Here is a 14,981-nt window from a genome sequence, read left to right on the forward strand (position 1 = left end):
AGAAAGCTCCAGCCTCTATAAGTGGTGAGCTTCAGCATGCCTGAAATGGAAGTCGTTAGAAAGAAAACACTCAGATAATCTGGTGAAGGCTTCCACAAATAGGTGTAGATTTTGGAAGGTATGGATGGCCCTTTCTGATGTCTGGTTCTGCATTTTCTTTTGTCAAGAGGAGTCCTTAGAGTTGCAAATCACTTCAAAAAACTTGGCCTTGCACTTGAAGGACAATTACTTGTTATGTTGCTGAACACATCTCAGTTTTCAATCCTCCGCTCCATACTGCGGGCCTGGATGATAGCGGATAGCTCCTGGCATAAGATAGTCTTGTGGCAAGGCTTTTAACTCTGAAGTTAAATGTTCACGATGGTGTTTCTTTCTCCTGCAGAAGCACAGGCATGCCTTCTGCTCTTTCTCCAATGTCCTCTCCTGCCGGTTCTGTGAGTTCTCAGCCGGGATCGAATGCTAGCAACTGCAGTGGCAACAGCATTGGCTCTTCAATCACTGTCCCCTATAATATCCCAAGCATCACCTCTTCCTATGTCAACATCACTTCCTGTATCCTCTATGCGTATCATATTTGGGAACAGGCTGATGCACTGGCCAGGAAGAATAAGGGTAAGTTTTTGCCTTCTGGCTTTTCTGTCGTGTGTGTTGTGGTTATGTGTATGTTCTCGCTTAAATCCTAACACTCAACGGAGCAAACACCATACCTAAAGATCAAAGCATTAAATATGTTGAAATAGACAGCTATGGCATATTGGCAGGTTATTGGCAGAGATACTTGATGGTGATATATTGAGGAGTGTTCCAATTAAAAGATTGTCTTGGCATCCTCAAACGTCTAAGAGCTAAGGGATGAGGGTATCAAATGCAGGAAACCAGCCAACTTGCTTCATGGTAACACAAGAAGCGTAAGGGGTTTTTTGCTGTTTGTTTTTCCCTTTGGGGCGCAGAGCTTTTCTGAGTCGGTTCACTTTCTATAAAAACAGCTTTTTGGCCTGTAGCATTGTGTTTTAGTTTGTTTGTCAAACTTCCAGGTATTTTTGTCTTGAAAATGGTGAAACTGGCTTCTCTAACAGAGGATCTGAGCAGCACTTGAATTGGAGTCCTTGCTGGGCACGTGACCAGTATTTGCCGGTAGCATTTCCTAAAAATGCTGCTACTTTTTTTATTTTACAGTTTTGTTAATAAAAAAGTTGTATTGTCCTGTGGTACAAGCAGTGGTGAGTAAGCAAAAGCCCTAGAGTGGGTGCAGTTCTATAACCTGCCATCCCACGTGGCATTTGCAGTGTCATTTTTCATCAAACACAAAGTTTTGTGAGCTACTGTGGGCAAAGGGACGTATTGCCACGGTCTGTTGGCAAACTTGCAAAAGAAAGTAACCATGATGCGCCTGGCTGAATTGTTGGAAGGCTGTAAAAGTACTCATGCTAATGAGGCAGTTGCTGAAATTCAAAAGGCTTTGCAAGTCACCTTTGAATAAAGTAGCTCCAGTTGTTGGCTGTCTTGTGAGCAAATCTGTGCTCGCAGCAGCAATTCATGTGTAGTATTTTGGATTATGTCCTCAAAAGGCTGATAAAAGACTGTCACACAGAAGGCTCAGTGGATACTGCTGGTAAGCCAGAGGAATGAGTCATGGAGGAAGACCTGTAGGGGGGACAGCCTGAGCACAATCTTTCATCAATCAAGAGTAAATTCAAAACCTGCTCTGTGTTGCAGTAAATACTCTCAAGGGAGTGGATCTGTGCAGGAGAACAGTAAATACTCCTGTAGGCTTTGCATTTGCTGTCACTGTTCAGGACGGTGGAGGAGTTCCAGTTCTGATATTTGTTGATATTTGGTGTAATGTACAGGTTCTAAGAGGTACAGAGAGTGAGTACCTAAACCTATTGAAAAGGCCACATCCTTGATTCTTTTATGCAATTCATAGGGCTTAAGAAGAAGAAGAAAGAGCAGTGGCCTTCAGCTATCAAGTTCCCTTAAATGGAGAAGTTAGTGGAAAGCAGTTAGTTATAACTGATGTCCAAGGCACTTGTGCTGAGGTGCTTTCTGGCGGGTCCAAAACTAGGTGCTTCCAGTGCAGGACCCAGCTCCTCACTTCAGAGCAGTGCGTAATTCAGATCATGAGGCTGTAACACGTTGCCTTCTGGCCTCTGATGTTCCACAGCAATGACGAGCAGAGGTTGCATGTGTGCATGTAAAGTCACTCTCCTTTCACGTGGTGCTGTGGTCACAGATCAGATTAACTTCTGTTTGCTCAGGCAGGGAGTTTGGACTCCTCGTCTCTGCTTGCAGCTCTTCTGTTCCCCATGAAGGGAATGGATACCCATTTTGTAAACAAAAGAAGGAAAATCAGGGGAAATGCGTTTTCTGCTTCTGAATTGGAAAGTATTAGAAGGAAAGCGTTGTCTTCTCTGCTTCTGAAGAGTTCCTTGCGCAGCCAAGCAGAAATTTTCAGCCTCCAGGTTCAATCTTTGTGTGTAAAAAAGTAGAGCTGAGAATGGCCAGGTTCTCAAAAGGTATCTGGCAAGACGATTGAGGCTGGAGGGACTGGGGTGAGCCCGTGTTGCTGGAAGGCAGGTCACGCAGCAATGTCTTGGAAAGGTGTGATAATTTCCTGTAACTCACTGTCACCTGCCGAGATGATTGCCAGCGCAGAGCAGGGCATTTAGCCTGCCAGCACCTCCCGGCAGGTTCAGATATGCTGCAAGATCCATTTTCTGCCTGTGCCGGAGGAGGAGCACGGTGCCTGAATTTGGTGGCAGGATAGGACTCTGTTAAATCTGCCTGATGTGCCCAGCTGTAAGCAACTCAAATCAGGGCTGTATAGCCTGCCAAGCTATCCAAATTTTTAAACCTGCTCAATTGAGAAATCATGATGCCTTCGACGTTTGAGGATGGATGAAGGAGAGGGACCAGTCCAACGACAGCTGTGTGTGCTTCTGGGCATTGCTCAGAAAGACACTCGAATTTGGCCTGTTTAAAATCTGGGGGAAGCACACAGCACATGTGTGAACACCCAAACTTTTGCCCACCTACCATGGAGTCTCGACGTCCCTTTAAACCCAGCGGTTGGGGAGGCAGTTCAGTGTATGCAGGTGTGTGTGAGTACGTTTTCCTCTCATGTGCCCTGCCTCGTGTGCTTGGTATGCTTCCCAGCCTTCTAATGTTGCTGAGCTCTTTGCATTAATGCGTTTAATGGGACTTGCCGGCTGACAGTGTGCTGCTGTTGTCGCTCCTTGCTGCCCCCTTGCCTGTCAGACATGCCTGTTACGTGAAACCAACCACATGTTTTCTCTCTCCCTACCCTTTTTCCAGAGTTTTTTGCTGAACTCGGCACAGCGACGTGCGCTCTGGCACTGAACAGTAGCATGACTGAACTGGTACGCTACACTAGACAGGGTTTACAGTGGCTGAGACTGGAAACAAATACGCCTTAACTGGTGCTCCAGGTGGTTAAGTACCTTGAACTTTTTTGCACTTTTGAAGCCTCAGAAACAGTCTGACTTGTTGAATCGTTGGATACAAAGCACCTGCAAGGGAAAATAAGTTAAGGTGGAATGGATCTGGTTACACTGGAAAAACTTTGAATGGTGTTTGTAGGGTAGCGCTTTGCTGCCTTGAAAAAGAAGAGATGGAGGAAAGCCTCGATGTTGATGGCACCTTCCTTTAAAACGACAAAGTGCAATAAATTGTCTGAATGGCTCAATGTATTGATGGTCTATAAACATTTCTATTACGGATAACCAGCAGGACAATAATCACACATGAAGAAGTCCCGACAAGAAGGAAATCTGCCTCCAGACGTTATTACGCAACATCCCACAGTCCACAACAGTTGTGTGCCCAGAAGACATGTCAGAGAAGTGTTTTTGCAAGCACGGATGCAATCTTTGGTGTCTTTGTTCCTCAGATGGCAAGTAGCAACCTCATCAGCACCGAACAGCATTATGTTACAGTAAAAACAGCAAATTGGTCTGCCTTGCCAGCTTTCCAACCTAACCCTCTTGCATTTGTCAACCAGCTGCTGTCCTGAGAATTGGGGGAAGCCACTGCCTTCAGCGCTGCAAGTTCACTTTTTAAGTCATTGCTGCTCTGGTCCTCCTCCTTGCCACACACTCGTGCACACACATGCCCTTAGCACTCGAACTATGTTACTTAGGGTCTTGCTTGGTTTAAGGCTTGTAAGCCAAACACAGCTGGGGTGCCAAAATGACCAGGTATGGTTGGAAACAGCTCTACCCCTCTTCTGTGGTGGAGGGACATTGCTCACACTGAGGACTCCTTGTCCGGTTGCTTATTGTCGCTTCAATGGGTGGGGGTGGACAGCTGTACTGGGTCACCGTGGTTGCTTGGACATTGTTCTGAGTCTGAGAGGTTACATGGGGAGGAATCGCTTCTGTTTACGTGGCTGAATGTGGAACATAAGACAAATGTTGCGTTTGGATATTTGCCTGCAACCATTGCTGGTCTCGGTGAATATCTAAGAGCAGGATTTGGTACCAAAGTAGGGCATCCTTCATGTGGGAGATAACTCACTTGCTCTTTCTCAACCAAACTACAGCATGGGCCCAGCAACTTAGAAATCTGCAACTTAGACCACTGGGATCCTGCCTTAGTCTTCCCGCACCTTCAAGGGACTGTCCTTTTACGTTCACTTTATTAAAAGCCATAGTGCATTTCAGGGATAAGCTGTCCTAACCAGTGGAAGAAAGGTCCATGTCCTCCCCCTCCCCGTTTTACCTATCAAACTTCACTTGTGCTCCTTCTCCCTGGGGGAGAGACTGCTCTGAGTAAGCCAGGGGCAGAGAGGGGCTCAGCATTAACTGTTTTGTTCTCAGGAAGCGCAGGGATGGCCAGCTGGCCTGAAGTCTTGATGTGCACTTTGGAGCTCAATTCCAGACTAGAGGGTCGATACCTTCTTCGGACTTTATCTTCCATCAAAGCTATTCTTAGGATCACCAGCTGAGGGGGAGGAGGGAAAGAAAAAAGCTTTATTGAACCTGAAGACCGCTGTCGGAGTCTGCCAGAACCGTAGCAGAGTGTTAGGGGTAAGCGTAAGGTGAAGCAGGGACATGAGTGTGTCCCCCCCCCAGTACTTTCACTTGCATACACCCACCTCTCTCCCTGCTGCCAGGCCGGGTTCCCAACGGAGAGCCACTTGCTCACAGCTTGCCTGCCCCAGGGGGACCTGCTGCAACCCGCGAGGCAGGGTGTGCAACTGCTCCTGTCCTACCTCCAACTCGGTGCAGCCCGCGGGTGCACCAGGTCCTGTCCTCACCTGCCCTTTGGTCAATTTGCTGCCCAGATAGTGATAATCTGTTGTCCTGATCCTAGGAAAGCAAATGCAAGGGTGTCGGGCAAGCAAAGTTGGTAAGAAGACACCCGGTGAAGGCAGATGAACTATTGGCATTTGCTTCTTTACGGTTGGGAAAAGGCAGCATGCGCTCTGCTACCATGTGGAGGCGGTTGTGCAAGGGCTGCTCCCAGTCCCAGGGCAAATTCCCATGGGCTTCGGAGGAAAGGAGATCACGGGCAGTTCGTGTCAAAGGCATGTGGGGGCTATTTGGAGGCTCTCATTTCAAAAGCGATCTGTGGAAGCATCAATACCAAGCTACATAGCAGGAAGCTATGTTTTGTTTCAGGTCATGGAGAAGACTGTTTAAATAATAGGTAATTTTTAAAAAGCCATCATATTTCAACCTTGAGCCAGGTCAGAGGCCTGCAAAGGGTTAGGAAAGATGCTCATTGTTTTTACTTGGGCCTGTTCAGGCCTTTTAAAAAAAAAAAACAAAAAAAAAAAAACAAAAAAAACCCAAAACAAACCACAAACAACCCCCAAACCAAAACATAGCAGTGGAGGAAATAGCATTTGCTATTAGGAAAGAAAACCATGAATCCAAGAAAAAACAGCGGTGATGGTTGAGTCCCAGAAGGAGAGGAGGCAGCTATGGTGGCAAAGCAGCATCATTTCCATGCAATATTTACTTAGAAGAAATAATACATGTGTTGAAATTGTCTAATGTTCTATTTTTAAGATGCCATTTATTTAATAGCTGAAAGCCCCACTTACATGGAGATGAAGATTTCTTCTGTAACAGGAAGTCAAAAGTCTGACTGCAATGTCCTTGTTTTTGGTTTTGTCCTCTCCCCTCCCTCTTGGTTCCCATTATAAATCTGTACACCTTAAGCTTATTTGGGGGATGTATGTCCCTCTTGTTAATAACTTTTTTCCTGCCCTGTGTGTGATGGAGTTTCCAAAATGGTTGATTCATTCATCTGGGGAAATAAACAATAAATGAAGTAGCCTGTGTTATGAGTTGTTGCAAGAGTCCTCGTGTTCTCAGCTTTTTGTAGAGAAATTGTAATTTGCCTTTTCTCTCGGAATGGTCTTAGTGTTTCCCTTCTGAACGAGGTTTAAGGATGAATTTCTATACAAGAAATGTCTGTTTCAATTGCTCCCCTGTTTATCGCCCCTTGTCCTTTCCTTTAGGAACAAGAATGGGTGCAAATCTAGATGCTCAGAGTGGCAGGAGGATCACGCCTCAAGACATCTGCCTCCTGTCCTCCCGAAAGGGATTCAGGGAAGATTGTGCTGGGGTCAGCTTCTGAGAGCTGCCAGAGCCTGGCTCTGAGCACTCGCTGACCGGAAAATCCCACGGGTTGGTTTCATGCAGTTGAACAAGTTAAATAAGAAAACAAGGAGACAGGGCACACAAATGGCAGTTGAAGCGTGCTGCTTTGCGTGTGCCACAAAGGTGTTGCAGGGCACAGTGCTGGGAGGAAGGTCTGCTCAAGTTGAGTTCATGGATACGTTTCTGAAGTGCTGCAAGGAGGATTCACCTCAGGGAATCCCACAGGATTTCATGCCCCATGGTAGCTCTGCTTCTCATTGGTTAAGCAGGGTGGTCTCTTTGCAATGGCCTTACTCTTGTTTGGGGCTTTTCCCACTTTTTGTTTTATGTCGGGCAATGTAACTGTTCTTGGAAGAATGGTTTTTGCATCTCTCTGTGCACGATTGTGCTAAAATTCATGCATATCATTCAGGTCCTTTCTGCAATAGGCATTGCACCTAAGATGGTTGCTAATAATGGATGTGGTTTTCTAATGTAGTAAATTGTAGGGTATGCTGAAACCTGTTTTAATACCCACTAGATATGTTGCTGTTACAGATGTATATAGCAATGTAGACTTTTTTTGGTCACTGCACGCTTAAAATCCCAATGGCAAAATTGGAATTGAAGTATGAATAAAAGGAAAAAATACCTAGTTAGTTAAAAAACAAAACAAAAACAAACCGAAATGTACCCAGATGAGCATCTGCTGGGATTTTTAGCTACAGACTAGACAGGAGGAGCTCGGTGGCGTGTTTGCTCAGGCGAGGTGGGACTGGGACTCGATTCACTGCCATCAATTAGTGTTTCAAGTGGCATGAAACCAGGTCAGCCCCAGGCTGATTAAAAGGTGCGTGGAGGGTAAGAAAAGAGGACGGGAAGATAGCTTGTGGTTGTGGACGTATGTATGTGGATTAAGCATCTGTGAATTTTGTTCTGGTTTCGGTGGGTCGTGAGGGGTAATTGGACACGAGCTGTCCTGTCTGCCGGCCAGGGTGGAGCTGGTTTTCCTGTGTCGCTCTCGTCCTCTGTCCCACCATTTCCTACCCCCTTGTGCCCCAAAAAGTATGTTTCACACACTCCTTGCTTGAGGCAAAAGCAAGGAGGGTTAGTTTTGGAGGTGGGAATGGAGATGGGGAGTGGAAGGAGGGATGCAGAGGAAGGGCGTACGATGTGCCAGCAGGGAGGTCATCCAAAAGACAGGGCGTGAGAAGGGGGAGCAGGAGGCCATGGGGCTGCAGCAAGTTTTGACCATCCTGCTCATCTTTCTGCCCTGGGGCAGCGCCCCCCCTTGGCTAAAAGGGTCAAAAATATTTTGGGGTGGTTTTCCAAGAATATTTTGTTGTTGTAGTTTGGTTATTTATTGAGCCTTTATTGACCAAACCTAATTTTGCAACTGTGTTTAAGTTGAGGTTTGTTATACGTTATAGATTAGCTTGCTTTCTCTCTTTGGCTTGGCTTACCCTTTTCAAAGGCAAATGTTATTTTTGGCAGTTTCTCAGCCCTATGCTGCTCTCCAAACACTAAAATAGCCCATTGGCAGCCTGTGCTTTCTTTATATTAATTGCACTTTTACTGACCCCCGTCACTACCCAAAACCAACAGTGTTCCTGGGCCATCATCAGCATTTCTGAATGTGTTTCTGTAAACTTTGCGTTCCTGAAACAAGGACTCGTGCATGTTACAATGGCAGCGTGCGATCACTGCTGGTTTGCGATGTGTTTTGTCAAGGTACAGGGTTCCTGGAATTCCCACTGGGTTTTTCTCCTCTCCTACTCAGTATTGCTGAACTTAAGGTTTTCTTTGGGTCCAGCATTTCCTATCATAGCAATACAGCAATGTTGTCCGCTTCTGTTGAGCCAGCCAAACTGCATCCCAACCGATAGCTTTTTTCTGTTCTCTTTCAATAGTTGAAGCCGTGTATCAGCCCGTATGTGGTCTGTGGCAGCTGAAAGGTATTTCTGAAAGTTGCTCCAATCTGTGCAATTTTTTGCTTGTTACACGTGAGGTGCAGCAGGCTCTGAACTTGCTCATGAGCTTTCCTCGCTGTTCAGAGAAGAGCTAGTTAGGCTTTTGCTTTGTCTTATTTTTCCGGAGGGCGTTGGGAGAGAGAGTTGAGCAAGATGCAATCTGCAAAGCAGAGCAGGAGCTGAAGGTTTTGTGGGTGGTGTTTTCTTTGCGATGTGAATGTGTACGGTAGTGCGGTGGGCGCTGGCAGGACTCGTGTCATCAGGTCTCTGGGCAGTACGTGAATTGTGGCATGCTGGTCAAGCCACTGCCCGTCTGTTCAGCTGCCAGCCTTGCATTTCTGGGTCATTTCTGTGGGATTTCTATTTCAACTGTTACCATACAGGGTTGGGATTTTTCTTTTTTCACCCCGCTTTAGGCATCATCTTAGAGTGTAAATAAAACTGCAATTCTCAGTGAGAACGTCCTTAAAAAGTAACTGTCAGGTTTCCTGAGCACAGAACATTGGTCTTAAATCTGTTAAATGGTCCATGTCCCGTGGGGAGTGACACGCCAGTCATCCCTCTCGCAGCAGCTCTTCCCGTGCTGGCACACCGCGGTGGCCCAGTGACGGAAGAGGTGCGACGTCTTAGAGCCCCATGGAGAAATGAGGACGCCAAACCTCTTGCAAAATGGAGTCTCCAGTGGGTAAAGATGTGCAAATAAGTGAGGGGAGGAGACTGATGTGTTTGGCTTCAGCACTGAATCCACACTCTGAGGCTTCTGTGAATTAGAAGTATCTGCCTTTTATAGTCCATGAAAAAGATAAAAATCAGATGTGTGATACAGCTTAAAAAAAAAAAAAATCTCCCCAAAGATACTGTGCCACCAATCTTTTGTTTGTCTTCTGTATTGAGGATGAATTGCTGCGTGTGTGTGTATGTATATATAAAATTAAAATATGAATTTTGACTTGTTTGTCTTCAAGTTCTTCAGATGAAAGAGATGTTGGTGAAAATTGTAAAGACGAAATTAAAAGCGAGCTGCCTGGGGGAGGGGGTGTTTCTTGTTTTGCTGAGATGTCTCGCCCTCCTCTGTGCTCTGCTCACGCACAGTTGCACAAGCACAGCCCCTGGGTGCAGCTTTGCTCGGAGGCGAGGGCTGGTGTGGCCATGCAATTTGTGATCATGCCACGCATCTTCCTTGGTATGCAGTTGCATTTCTTAAAATATTCGACAGCACAAACTTGTCACTGCCTTCACCTCATTGCCGCTTTTTTGAGGGAAGATATCAAAATGTTGCATTTCAGGTTTTTTAACCTTGAAGTTTGAAATTTGGGTGTTCATCCTGATGAGACCGTGATGATGGGATTCATTTTTGTAAGTACTGCTCTGGCAAAATATTCAAGCGTGTTTCCAAATCCCATTTATTTTGCCTGAGTGTGGGGTATGTTTTACTGGCACAAGTGTCTTCAGAAGCTCTAGATACCTGGTACGTATGTATTTTCCTTTTTTTCTCTCCTCTAATGGTACATGCATAGTAGTCCGATGCTGCCCTCTGTCTTTTGGTTTATAACCCGAAAAAGAAAACAGAATTAGTCTTTTGGTTTACTGGTGCCTTTTGTCTGACAGCTTTGACCTTCTTTCGGTGAGGAAGACTTTAATTAAGGGCAGTAACTAACCTTCTGCTAAAGCCCAGTCATCAGTAGGTGTGAATCAGCAGCACATGAGTGCAGGGGGATGAATCTCAGCATAACCCCAAGGGGTTGGAGATAGCAGTGCCCCAGCTAACAACTTCAGCAGGGCTGGGCTGTGTGTTTCTGTGGCCACTGGCTTTACAGAGCAGGGCAAGTGTATGCTCACATCAGCTTTCCTTTTTCCCCTCTGAGAGGCTGTGGTGGAGGGAGTGTCGGCACGCCTTGGAGCAGCGTTGTTGGCATGCCTTGGAGCAGCGTTGGTGCCAAGGTGAAATGGGCTTTGTCTGAAAGCCAAAGTGCGTGTGTGTGCAGGCGTTGCAAGGAGGAAAAGAGAGTGTGTGGAGCCAGAGGGGCTGGCCCTTGGGGAAGCGTGAACTCGTAGATCTTTGGCGGTAATTAGATAAGATGGATTATGGTTAGCTGGTGTAGGGGTGCTCCAGCAACCCACATCAGGTGTGGAGTGATTAAAAAGCAAGGAAACCAGCCTGGGGGGAAGCAGACCAAGGTGTGAGTTGCTGGGAAAGAAGCGGTGAGAGAGAGAGAGGCATGGCAGTCTCTCGGAGGTAAAAGGGAGACCTTGGGAACCAAATGGGAGTAGCGAGAGCAGCTAGGATGTCCACTGAGGACAGGAAGAAAGAAGGGCTCTTTGGCTCTGCTTTTCCATTCCTGTCCTTTCTGTCCTGCATTCACCAAGATTTTGGCTGGGGAGCTGGCACCTGCTTGGACAAAAGAAAAGTGAGAAGCAGGAGGAGAAAGTTGCCATGTGGCTTAACGTGCAATGACAATGTGACATCTAAATGCACTGATATTGGCAGCTGTAATGTGCTGTTTGTTTCATCTGGCGGCTGTTCATTTGGAGATCTGACTTGGACTGTGTCAGGACAGTTCACGGCTTTGCAATTACTTTCTTCCAGCAGCCCGTGCTGAGTTAGGTGTACTGAAAATGTGTGTAGGGGAAGATAATTTGCTTACGATTCTTGGCCCAAGTTAAGTCTTACCCATCAAGCAAATAAGGACACAAAAATGTTTCTCGTTGGCTATTGAACCAGAGCCAAGCCTCGCCGCCACTCCCAGGAATGGCTGTAGCTGTGTACTTGCAAGCTTAGACTATTAATTTTCAAGACCGTTAATTTAATAAGCATCAGAGAAATTATCCTGTGGGACGCTGCCAGGTAGCAGGGGCGCTTCAGAAGTCAGGCAGGCAGCCGTAGCCACGCACGCGTGCATTCTCTTCATCACAGCCCAGTGTACATGTGTCTTATTATCTCTGTCAGGACGCTGGCTGCCGCACCACCTGATGTAGGTTGTGTGCACTCATTGAAAGATTGAGTCACCATTTCAGTGCAAAACTTATGGCAGGTGTGTATCTGCATGGGCTTTTTGCTTGAAGTGATGGAACACGATAATCCCTGCAGACCAGACAAGTCACATGGCAGAAATTACAAAGCTGCCTGTTGACTTTTTGTGTGTGTGTGTGTGCTGGAACATGTTGAAAATGAAACTGGAATCCAAGGAATTGCGTTAAAATGCCGTGAAGTGGCAGCAACACCAACCATGCTGACAGAGCCAGGAAAGAATTACAAATATAAGGTTCATCTCCTGGCTAAGAGTGCTTTATTTGCTGCCAGTTCCAGTCAAGAGAACATGCAAAGGTTCAGAAAATAAATACAGATGTGGTAAAAGCAGCCAGCAAAAAAATTTAAGTGGAGCGTCTGGAATAGAGTACTTGGGTTTGCAGAAATGTGCACTGCAGCGGTGTTCAAAATAGTTTTAAAAGCAGTTTCAGCCTAAATGAAGATAGAAAGCCCCATTTAACTGTGGGACTAATATGGAGTTACGGACTTTCCAAGCGTTTGTTCTACTTAAGCTTGACCAGGTTAATTGGCTGAATTTTTATCACCCGATGACAACTTATTTGTAAAATGGGTCCCCGTGTCATTTGGTGTCGCAGCCGTGGTCCCATCACACAAGATCACACGGAGCATCCTGCAGCAGTCTCAGCAGACGGAGCAGACAGGCAGCAAACGAGGGAAACACAACCGCTTCTGTTTCTCATTGTGGTTCAGGGCGGTTACATTGGGCTGGAGTTGTTGGGAAGCTGCGCCATCAGGGTTGCATTTTGAGCACTCAATTTCATCTTTAACAAACCTTTCTTTACTTAGGAGTTTCCCCGAGTCGACGGGGCCTGCCCCCGTTCCTCAGTGTTTGCGGTTTGTAGATGGTTTTGCCTGTTGACAGGAATTTTCTCATGCAGCTCATTTCTAACTCCTATAAGAGGTGGAATCACTCCAGAGTCAAAATGTTGTTGCAAGTGGCGGTGAGACACAGAACTGAGGTCATGCAGTTGGGATGCAGGAAGGCATCCCGACTTTAGGGAAGTGCATACACAAGCTCAGAGCAGCAAAGTAATCTCATAAAATTTCCTGGGGCTTTGACAGTCTTACTGCTGCTGGATTGTCTGCATCTCTCTTGCTGGCACTTGAATGCAGTCGGATTGAGCACAGAGTGCTGGTTTCAGAGCCTGCTGCAAGTCATGCTGGTGGCAACTGTGCTTTTATTTAATTACCTTCCCACTGCTCTAAAAAAAGTGTCTTACCAAGACAAGGAGCAAGAAAAGTTCCTGGGTTCTGATGAGTAAATTGTGCCTGATGTGTTCAGTCTCCCTACGTGCGTGCATGCTGCGAGGGTTAAGAACGCTGACGCTGGAATAACTGCCTCCGGATCCCACTGTAGGTGAAAGCAGATCCTGGAGACAGACACGGGATCCCTCCAGCGCCTGGCTGGCATCCTTGTTACCTCCTGCTTCCCTGCAGCAGCCCGAGGCAGTGGGTTGGTTGCCTGTTGGTTGTGCTGCGTAAACACAGGGTGCGCGCAAACCCTCTGCGAACGCTTGGTTGGTTGCAGGGCTGCATCCCCCTCTACAGGCAGACCTTTCGGTGAAATAATTTTCTCTCCACCCCTGTTCAAACAGGCGGAAATAGTCTTTCCGATGGGATTAAGAGTGCATGCGTGTATTTTGTTTATGGTTTAAAATATGCAAGTAGCACATGCGTTGCCTTCTAAAGTCTTCTGTCCACGTCTGAATGTTTTAGCAGTTTTGCTGCAAGCGTGGCTCTCTTAGGAATGAGATGGCTTTGGGGAACGGCAATATTAAAAAGTAATCAAAGCTGTGAAAGTATAACCAAATTCTCACAACCCTCTTTGAATGTAAACAATAAGGTATGAATTTAAGATTATTTTGAGAAGACATGATTTACAAAATTGAAATAAACACGAAGACATGCAAGATCCTTGCATCATCATGGTGTTATGGCGTGTCCTGAAAAAAATACAATCAGAAATTACTATTTTAATGTAGCAAACAGAAACCTGACTTAAAGAGAAATCTTTGTCTTTGTATTGATCTTCCATACGTAAAAGTGCTCAGACTAAAATGTCCTGAAGACAAACACAACGCGTGGCCCTTGGCAGCCGTACGGTTTGGAAGGAATTGGGAAGCCACAGTCCCAAGTCCTGAGGTGAGGAGCAGCGGCGTGCGTGAAGGCTGCTGTGAGGCAGCAGGAGAGCTGAGATGGGAGGCGACATGTCCCAGAAGCTGGGGCGGCAGCAGGGTGACCCGTAAGCACTGGCTGCACACCAGTGTGACTGGAGATACAGGGCCAAGGGGGCTGGTCGGGAGTGGTCGAGTCTGGTCTTGCTCCTCCCAGAAACCCATGACGGTGTTCAAATCAGCAGGCTGGAAACTTGGACGTGAGTAACTGTGACCGCACTTGATTCTTACAAACTGATTTTTTCTATGTGTTTAAAGGATGTTCTAACGGACATCTTTGGGTTCATGATTTTTATGGGTCAGTTCAAGGCTTTTAGGTGCAGGAAAAACATTAACAGAAGCAGTAACAATTTGGGATTCGGGATCATTTGGGATCAGAAGTTGCATCTAAACATGATGCACGATTTCCTGAGCTTGGATGTTTAAATACTTTGCTATAGCAAATCCCGAGTTTAGTTCTAAATTAGACGATGCGGTGGGAGTTAGACGTCTAAATTAGACGATGCGGAGACGATGCTGCCACTGGAGGGCTGCCTCACCACGGGGAGCCAGGGTGGGCTACATTCTCCCCTCAGCCTTGGGGGGGTGGGGTACTTCTTTGTCATCATTATCCTGTTGCCAGTAAGAAGAAAAACGAGTTTGCTGGTGTTAAATTACGAGGGCTTTATATGCAGGTAAGTCATTACTTTGTTGCCACAGTAATCCTACGCTTTTTTTTATTTTTGATATTTTGACATCATTAACACATTTCCAGCAATAATGTTTCTAAAAACAGTTCTGCACAAAATATTTGTAGTTCTGGTGCTATCTAAGATTAATAACGTGGACACCGCTATACTGGCAAGAGGGTTGTTCCTTGTAAACCTTTTCTGCAGTTTTCCTGCCAGCCCTTAACAATACGCCTCGGAAGCCCGAGCACAAATAATGTTGGGGGGAGGGTTGCGTACGAATTGAACTACAAGAGAAGTGTCTGTCTTACAATCGTGTTCAGCCCTAGTGCCACTTGATTTCCAGCTATGGGGTTGACAGCAGAGCTCCTCCCACACCGCAGGGAATCCCACTGCATTTGCTGTAACCTTATTTCCCTGCTGAACACGCACGTCTCCCTTTGGTGCCTGGAAGGCGGCGGCTGTCAGTGTGGTCCGGATGCGTGTGAGTTATTCACAGGCTGCACCCT

At 46.4% G+C, this 14,981-nt stretch overlaps 2 protein-coding genes across 2 annotated transcripts in view; both read left to right on the plus strand.

The window, feature by feature from the left end:
* Positions 1-3,680, plus strand: part of LOC309671206 (AF4/FMR2 family member 1-like) — a gene marked incomplete at its 5' end in the record, with an annotated part of 39,304 nt that extends 35,624 nt beyond the window's left edge. The window contains 2 exons of the mRNA XM_082482411.1: positions 383-612; positions 3,316-3,680. Of these exons, the coding sequence (XP_082338537.1) occupies positions 383-612; positions 3,316-3,437 (352 nt within the window). The 3' untranslated portion in view covers positions 3,438-3,680. The remainder of the gene's footprint in view (positions 1-382; positions 613-3,315) is intronic.
* Positions 1-14,981, plus strand: part of LOC309671545 (kelch-like protein 8) — a gene marked incomplete at its 5' end in the record, with an annotated part of 659,404 nt that overhangs the window by 312,659 nt on the left and 331,764 nt on the right. The window lies entirely within an intron of this gene.

Source organism: Vanellus vanellus, assembly GCF_965231255.1.
Source record: "Vanellus vanellus genome assembly, chromosome: 4".
NCBI classification, from domain to species: domain Eukaryota; kingdom Metazoa; phylum Chordata; class Aves; order Charadriiformes; family Charadriidae; genus Vanellus; species Vanellus vanellus.